Source organism: Sturnira hondurensis, unplaced genomic scaffold (genome assembly GCF_014824575.4).
Source record: "Sturnira hondurensis isolate 20B ecotype Veracruz unplaced genomic scaffold, ASM1482457v3 Scaffold0020237, whole genome shotgun sequence".
Lineage (NCBI taxonomy): Eukaryota > Metazoa > Chordata > Mammalia > Chiroptera > Phyllostomidae > Sturnira > Sturnira hondurensis.
The window spans coordinates 2,386,794-2,394,752 of NW_028092868.1; the positions used below are offsets into that span (position 1 = coordinate 2,386,794).

Sequence of the window (7,959 nt, forward strand, 5' to 3'; positions counted from 1 at the left end):
ACGAAGCGCTCGCTACACGTAGGAGATTCTGATTAAATGCAATGAGGACGGCCTTACGAGAGCAGTAGGGGGCCACGGGGGTCCAGCAGGGGAGTGGCTGGAGTCACAGCCGGAGTCAGAATCGCAGGAGAAGAGCTAGCGAGCCTTCAGGCAGGCGCGGCTCTCCACCAGTCCCGCCCCTGGCGTGGGGCCTCCCCCTCCAGGCTCCCCCTTGGCTAGGCCGGGAGGACGTGCGCGGCGCCAGCACCCCGGGGCTGGACAGGACTGGACGCGCCCGTCCCGTCCCGCCCCCGAGGCCCACTGAGGAAGGAAGTGCTGGGGCGTGTTTGTCAGGATTGGAGTTATTATTTTTTAAACTGTGAACTCAAAGTGGTAACGACGAATGGAAAGAATTCAATAAACAGGAAAAAGAAATCCACCCTCAGGGCCAATAACACGGGAGTTTTCCCTAGTGAAGAATACGCGTGGATGCGGACCCCGGTGGAACCGCTGTTTAAAAGCCTCCAAAGAGTATATACATGTCAGGCCCCACGGTCGACCACTGGTCCGCAGGAACTGAGCGCCCACTGTTCGGGCGCTACCAGACAATCCCTCCCCCCAGTAATCAGAGTGGCCGGCGTGTGAGTAGAAGACGGCGTCTGGGAAGGCCTCTCGGAGATAGTGGCTTTTCATCGAGGTCAGTGGTATTTGGCAGCGCAAAGGTGTAGGAAGAGGGTTCCAGGCAGAGGGAACAGCGCGGACGAGGGCGCCTCCTGGCGGGTACACCAGGTGATGGCGTGGGCACCAGGACAGGCGGCGCGGGGCGCCAGGTGAGGTAGTTGGGAGAGGTCGGCAGGGAGCTCCTGGGGCAGAGTTGGAATTTTACCGCCTTACAAAAATACGGGTCACCTGGCCCCAGGACTACGGTGGGTGTCAACGGTCACAGTCCGGTCAAGAGCACAATTGTGTGGATCATCAGCACAGTCGCTTGGAGGGAGAAAAAAGCCACCGGTTGCTCACGATTTAATTGGAGAGAGTTATCCCGATTTCCCGAAGAGAAAACCGAGACGCAACGGCTTGTCCCTGAACTCGAAAAGATGAAGCCACACCGCCCGCCTGCACTGCACGGCGCCGGGCGACAAGGGACAGAGGGCCGGGTGTAGGTCCTGCCACGCAGCCGCAGAAGCTGCCCGCCGGCGGGCGGTAGGAAGGGAGGCGACGCCCCCTGGAGCCGGGCAGGAACCAGGCTGGCCCCGCCTCCCCGCCCGCCGAGTCGCGCTGGCCCCAGAAGTGATGAAAGCTGCGGCCGAGTCCTGGTCACGCCGAAGCCGTTGCCCTTTTAAGGGGGAGCCTTGAAACGGCGCCCGGGTTCCATGTTTGCATCCGCCTCGCGGGGAGGAAACTCCATGTTGTAACAAAGTTTCCTCCGCGCCCCCTCCCTCCCCCTCCCTCCAAGAACCTGGCTCCCCTCCCCTCCAAAGCTCGCGGGGATCCCTCCCTCCCACCCCTCCCCTCCCCCCCGCGCCCCGATTCCGGCCCGAGCCGGGGGGGAGGCCGGGCGCCGGGGCCAGAGTCCGGCCGGAGCGGAGCACGCCCGGCCCCATGGACAGCTCGGCCGTCATTACTCAGATCAGCAAGGAGGAGGCACGGGGCCCGCTACGGGGCAAAGGTACAGGGGCCCGCGGAGGGGGCCGTGGCGGGGCGCCGCGGGCGGGGTAAAGGAGGGGCCCGGACCCTCCCCCGGGCAGCCACCGCCGCCCGGGTGGCCTGCCTTGGGTGGCCTGCCTTGGTTGGCCTGCCTTGGCGGGGCTCGAAGCTCCCAGCCCGAGAGGGAGCGGTGAGAGTTTGAACTCGGGGAGGCTCGGAAACACGGGGCGGGATCTGGCGCCTCTCGGGTGCTCCTGTCTGCTCAGAGTGGGGACGCGGAGGCACAGGTAGAAATGGGGCTCCTTCAGGGTCTCCCGGGCTGGCAGTGCGCAATGCCGAGAACGGCCTCCTCCTCCCCCACCCCCACCCCCACCATGAGCGCCCCAGGGGCTGGGAGGTGGAGGGCGGTGAAAGAGGGCGCCTTCGGGCCACCCGGGGAGACTCCGCCCCACCCACCCACCCACCCACCCAGGGCCTCGGCTTGGTCAGGTCACGGGAGGGGTGCCGAGGTGACAGCGGGCTGGGGAGGGTTGTAAGGATCTCCCGCCAACACACGGCCGCGCTCCCCACAAACTTCCGCGTCAGCCGTGGAAGCTCCGGGCCCCTCGGGGCATGGAGGGGAGCAACTACTTCTGAGAGTCGTCAGCGCGCCCGCAGGGAGACCCATGCTTCGGGCCGGGCACGAGGCGTCCGGATGCAGGCCCATGGGCGCCGGGCTTGTGCACACTAGTCCTCGCCGGGGAAGCACGCCGCTCACTGAGGCGGGACCCCGGGGCTGGCGGGCCTGAGCGGGAGGTCTGCCCCTCTCTGTCCCGGTGTGGACTTCAGAGGCTAGGAAGTCTTTTCAGGTCTGCCCACCTCTGGCCTGAGCCTAGCTCCGCCCGAGGGCAAGGACCCCGGGCCTGGTGGAGAATGGGCCTGTCAATCAGCCAGTGGATACCTGGCTCTAGGTTGGAGGTTGGGGTGAGGCGGAGCGGGGCGGGGGTGGAGGAGGAGGCGGCGGCGGCCAGGCAGATGGTTGCAGGACACTGGCTCCAGGTCCACCTCCTGTCTCTCTGTCCAGTCTCAGTGAGAACTTTGAACTCTCGGGGCCCTGAGGGTATAAAGGAGGGCAGGAGGGGGCTCCAGGCCGCCACCGTCCTGGTCCCAACTGAACAGGGACTGTTCAGGTAAGGCGAGTGTCAGGAGGAGGCCCCTGTGGGGCTGATATCTCAGCGGTGATGGAGGTGGGAAGAGACAACAGCCTTGGTACCCCCCTCCAGCCAGCCCACTCCCTAATGGGGACGCTTCTGTATACCCCCTGGAGTGACTTGGGGGGGGAGCAGAGGAGCAGTCTGGAGCCACCCCAGTGTGTCTCCCTCAATGAAGGCGGTATGGTGAGAGCCTCGAAGCCCAGGGTCTGGCACCTGGGCATAGGTGCATGCCTCTGCAGGCCAGTGTACACGCCCCCAACCTTGGACCTCCCTGCCTTAGGTGAGCAGAAGTCATCAGCTTCTCACAAGCCCCGGAGCCGGGGCATCCTCCACTCACTCTTCTGCTGTGTCTGCCGGGATGATGGGGAGGCCCTGTCCACTCACAGTGGGGCACCCCTGCTCGTGGAGGAAAACGGAGCTGTTCCCAAGGTGTGTAGTGGCCAAGTGAGGGCTGCAGGGGCCCCTGGGCTCATTTACCCTGGAGGGGGTTTGGGAAAAAAGGGGTTTTCCTGGCCTGCCTGCAGGCCCTGGAAGGTACTGAGGAGGGTGGAGCCCTTCTGGGTCTTCGCAGCTTGTCGCCTGAAAGCTCCAAGACCTCCATCAAGGGGATTCTGAATTTTCCCATCCTAGGTGGATGCTGTTCTCTGCCTTGGTTTCCCAGCTGGGGAAGTGAGGCCCAGAGAGCTAGGCAGCCTGCCCCAGGCTCCAAAGTTGGCAGGAACAAATTTGGGGAGAGGGTGGTCTCTCTTCATGCCCCTCTGGCTCCCCAGGTAGAGGGTTGTGGGAGGGAAGACCTGTATAGGAGAAATGACTGGGGTGGGGAGAGAAGCCCTCAGCTAGCCCCGCTCATCCCCACGGCAGACCCCAGTCCAGCATCTGCTCCCCGAGGCCAAACCCCAGGACTCAGACAAGATCTGCGTGGTCATCGACCTGGACGAGACCCTGGTGCACAGCTCTTTCAAGGTGGGCCCTGCCCAGCAGCCCCAGCCCTGGGCTTCTGAGAGGCCTGCTCTGGCCTGGGAGGGCGGTCTGGGCAGGGCTCTCCCCAGCTCCAGCCACTCTTTTCCCCCATAGCCAGTGAACAATGCTGACTTCATCATCCCTGTGGAGATCGATGGGGTTGTCCACCAGGTGAGGGGCCGGGTATTGGGGGAGGCAGTGGGCTTAGCGGCTGCTGTTCAGACAGGCTCTCCCCACCAGTCCAGAGAGCTCCATGGAGGTCTCTGATAGATGTGTAATGTCCGAGGCCCAGAGAGGGTGTGACTTGTCCGAGGTCACACAGACCTCCAGGTACTTGATTCCAAGGCCTGCGGGGAGTGGGGTTCTTTTTGGCATCCCCTTACCCCACCCTGCCCGGGACCCAGTTCAAGTAATTCAGGATAGGTTGTGTGCCATCCAGCCTATTCTCCATTACTTGGCTCGGGAGCCGGTGCCCTGCGGCCTTGGGGTGAGGGGGCTGCCCCCAGGCCCCTCCATTTGGCTGAGGCCATGGTGGGGGAAGAGCCTGGGAATTAGTGATTCCCCTTGAGGCAGGGCCCGAAGCCTGGAAGTTGGAGGTTCATTCTGATCCTCTTGGGAGAGGGTGGTGGTTTCCCTAGCAGCAGTTTGGGTGGCTGGCCAAGTGGGGACCTCGCCCCACCACGCCCCGCAGGGCCTGGGACCAGCCTGCTCCCTGTGCTCTTCTGCTTCCTTCACTGGCTCCCTCCCAGCCCCTGCCACCCCCTACTCCCTACCTGAGGGCCCGCAGCCCCCTCACTGGCCCACCCCCCAGGTCTACGTGCTGAAGAGGCCCTACGTGGACGAGTTCCTGCAGCGAATGGGCGAGCTCTTTGAGTGTGTGCTGTTCACTGCCAGCCTGGCCAAGGTGAGCCCCACACCCTCTGAAGTGCTCCTGGGACAGCCCTGCCCTCCCCTCCAGCATGCAGCCTCTGGGCAATGACCTCCGGGTCACCCTTGGCCCCAGATGACTCACCTTCCATCTGCAGTATGCAGATCCAGTAGCTGACCTGCTGGACAAGTGGGGGGCCTTCCGGGCACGGCTGTTCCGTGAATCATGTGTCTTCCACCGGGGGAACTACGTGAAGGACTTGAGCAGGCTGGGCCGAGACCTGCGGCGGGTGCTCATCCTGGACAACTCGCCCGCCTCCTACGTCTTCCATCCGGACAACGCCGTGAGTGCAGCGCAGGGCCCAGACGGGGCTGAGACCCAAGAAACGGGGTCGGTCCATATGTGTCCCCTTCCCCACTCCCAAGCTGGACAATGTCCCAGGCCTGGCGCTCTCCTCTCCTCCTGTCCTCTCACTGACCTGTGTCTGCTGGCCCTGTGCTTTACTGACCATTCGGTGCATCCTGCCTGTTGGGGGGGGGCTGGGGTCCCAGCTGGGCATTGGAGTGGCTGCAGCTTTTAAGGTGCTACCTGTGACCAGTTAGTGGCTCACAGAAATAATTTAGTGGGTCCTAGTTGGGATTTTTAAAAAATGAAATAAAATAGGACTACCAGAGTGCTTTGCACAAAATTAGGTGAAGTATCATTTGGTAAAATTATTGCTTTGTTACACATGCAAACCTAATTTACTGGAGGCTGCTGTCAAAATGTCTGAACGCTGTGGGTAAGGGGTTTCCAGCAGGCAGCCCACTGAGCAGTGGAAGCTGAGGGATGGCCTGCATGTTCTGCATCCGGGGTGGTGACCCTACACCCGTCTGCCCAGGTGCCGGTGGCCTCGTGGTTTGACAACATGAATGACACAGAGCTCCACGACCTCCTGCCCTTCTTCGAGCAGCTCAGCCGAGTGGACGACGTGTACACGGTGCTCAGGCAGCCACGGCCTGGCAGCTAGTGAGGTGCCCTGGGGCCAGGACCTGCCCCCAACCACACCTACACCCTTCACACGTGGACTCTTCCTTAAGAAAACCCAGTGGCCTCGCCACCTCAGTGCCAGGGGGAAGTGGGCATCTCCCTACCAGCCTGGCCAGGCTGTGAAGGGGGCAGCAGGCTGCACAGAGACCCTGGGTCCCTGTGTCAGTGCCTTAGAACTTCTTCCCTCTTCTTGGGGGACCTGAGGGGCCCTGTGTGCTGCTCCCCCCTTTTCTCTGTGCTGCCCTGTTTCTCTGCTGCCAAATGGGCCCCTCGGCCCTTTCCGGTTCTGCTTGGGGGAGGGGGCAGGGGTCCTGCTGCCCTGTGCCTTGGGCCCCCAGCCCAGGAATGGCGGACGCCCAAGTGCCTTGCGTAGAGCCCTCTTCCCCGCCTGGTTTTCCAAGGGCCCAGTCGGGTCAGCTCTTGCCTGAACAGCCTCCAGGCTGCTGTTGGGGGAGGAACCAGTCTTCCCACCCCCTCTGTGGGGACTGATAGAGAGCCTACCACCTCCACCTAGGAGGGTGGGCAGGAGGGGAGAGGATCTGTTACCACTTGTGAAGGCAGCAGGGGTCTGTCCTTCAGGACCCAGAGTCCAGCTTCTCTGGGCTCAATGGCTGAGGGCCACTTCCCGAATCACCTAAGCCCTGACCCCTCCTGCCTACTTTGCCCACCCAAGGCCCTGGGGCTTGGCTCCCCCAGCTCCAAGTGTGGGGACATAGGCAGGACCCCTTTGTGGTGCCATATAAATATGTATATGTGTATATAGATTTTTAGAGGGAGGGTTGGGGTAGAGATACCCCTTCCTCACCCCTTTCCTGGGCCCATAAATTGCAGGGAGGGAGGGAAAGGATTTTTACATTTTTCATCTGCTATTTTCTGGATGAAACAAGCTGGGCCAAGGGGCCCCAGGCCCTGTCCTCTGTCCCCCACACCCTCTTCACTTCATTCATTCATTCATTCATTCATTCAAAACACATTTACTGAGCACCTGCTCTGTGCCCAGCCTGTGCTAGGGCAGCCAGCTAAGTGGGTGTTGGGGCATCTCTACACCACCTGATGGGTGCTTATGCCACCCACCCCATATTTCACCTGTGCCTTTAGGGGGTCTGCAGGAGGTGGGACCCTTGTGGGGTTCGGGCATATTCCTGCCAAGCTACACCCCTCCTCCGTGCCAACCCACCCTCTGCAGCCCCGTGCCTCATCCTGCTGGCTGAGGACTGCTCCCTGGGTGTCCTGCCTTCCAGTTCTGGCTCCTTTACCTGGAATCCCTTCCCCAAATGCTGAGTCTGGAGGTCAAGGCCTTGGGCTCTCCCAAGGACCTACCTAACAGTTAAGGGGACTCACATGCCCATGCCAAGGGGAGTGTCAAATGGAGATGTTTATTCCTCCCCCCACCCAGAACTGGGGGTGGGAGGGAGGACATGGCTGGTGTGAATCCAGGGACCCTCCCATTTAAGTGCCTTCTCTGTGATGGAGAGCCCCTCACTGTGATGAGAACTAAAGAGGAAGCCAATACCCCCCTCCTGCCTCTGTGATTATTAGTGGGAGCCGGGCGGTGTGGCAGTGACTGTGTCCCAAGAAGCCATGCCCCACTTCAAACCCTTGGGAGGGAGGAGGGCTGTAGTGGAGGTTGCCCTATTCCCCTGGGGCTTCCAGTGTGAGAGTGCAGGAGTACTGTTTAATTTTCATACTTCTCTCAGCCTCAGTTATCTGATCTGTAAAATGGATACCAGCACCCGCAGAATTTTTTAAATGCCTGCACTTGGAGGACTCCTTAAGATTAGTTCTAAAGCTTTAGCAGAAACCCGTCTCTAGGGGAGGCCCCAGGAAGGTATTTGGAGACAAGAGGGGTGTGGTCTCTACCCCGAGTATAGGGTCGGAGTTTGTGAGGCCCCAGAGGGTGGAGGTGGGGAGCAGGACGAGTTACAGAGAAGCCAAGTTCCACCCCAAACGCAAGAACTTTGAACGACGTGGGCCTCCCTGGTGGTGTTGGGAGAAGGGCTGGCAGGCTGAGGCTTCAGGGACTCTGGGGAGACTGGGTGGGGACGGATGCTGGGTCCCATTCTCTCGGCTCCCTTCCACCCCCACCCTGGTGGCCTCCCGCTGGCCGCGCCCTTGCAAGAGCCTCCAGCCCACTTCCTGCCCCCTCCCCTCCGGCCTTGGCAGCACTTCCTTTGCAAAACTGGGCAGCCCCAGGCCCTGGCAGGAAGTGCCCTCCCGGCCCACCCGCCCAGATCCGCACTCTCCGGCTTCCCACGGTGGCCACTAGAGACCTCTCCGTCATTG

General features: G+C 61.8%; 1 protein-coding gene across 2 annotated transcripts; it reads left to right on the forward strand.

The window, feature by feature from the left end:
* Window positions 1–1,291: 1,291 nt before the first annotated feature.
* Window positions 1,292–7,193, forward strand: CTDSP1 (CTD small phosphatase 1). Of its 2 annotated transcripts, none has more exons than XM_037029114.1 (7): window positions 1,292–1,648; window positions 3,100–3,248; window positions 3,678–3,782; window positions 3,894–3,950; window positions 4,591–4,683; window positions 4,805–4,990; window positions 5,528–7,193. In XM_037029114.1, exons 1-7 carry the CDS (start codon window positions 1,582–1,584, stop codon window positions 5,654–5,656), a joined length of 786 nt encoding a protein of 261 aa, XP_036885009.1. In that variant the 5' UTR covers window positions 1,292–1,581; the 3' UTR covers window positions 5,657–7,193. The 2 variants fall into 2 exon arrangements, with proteins under 2 accessions (XP_036885009.1, XP_036885010.1); XM_037029115.1 differs by having other exon boundaries at window positions 1,293–1,648; window positions 3,681–3,782.
* Window positions 7,194–7,959: the final 766 nt, after the last annotated feature.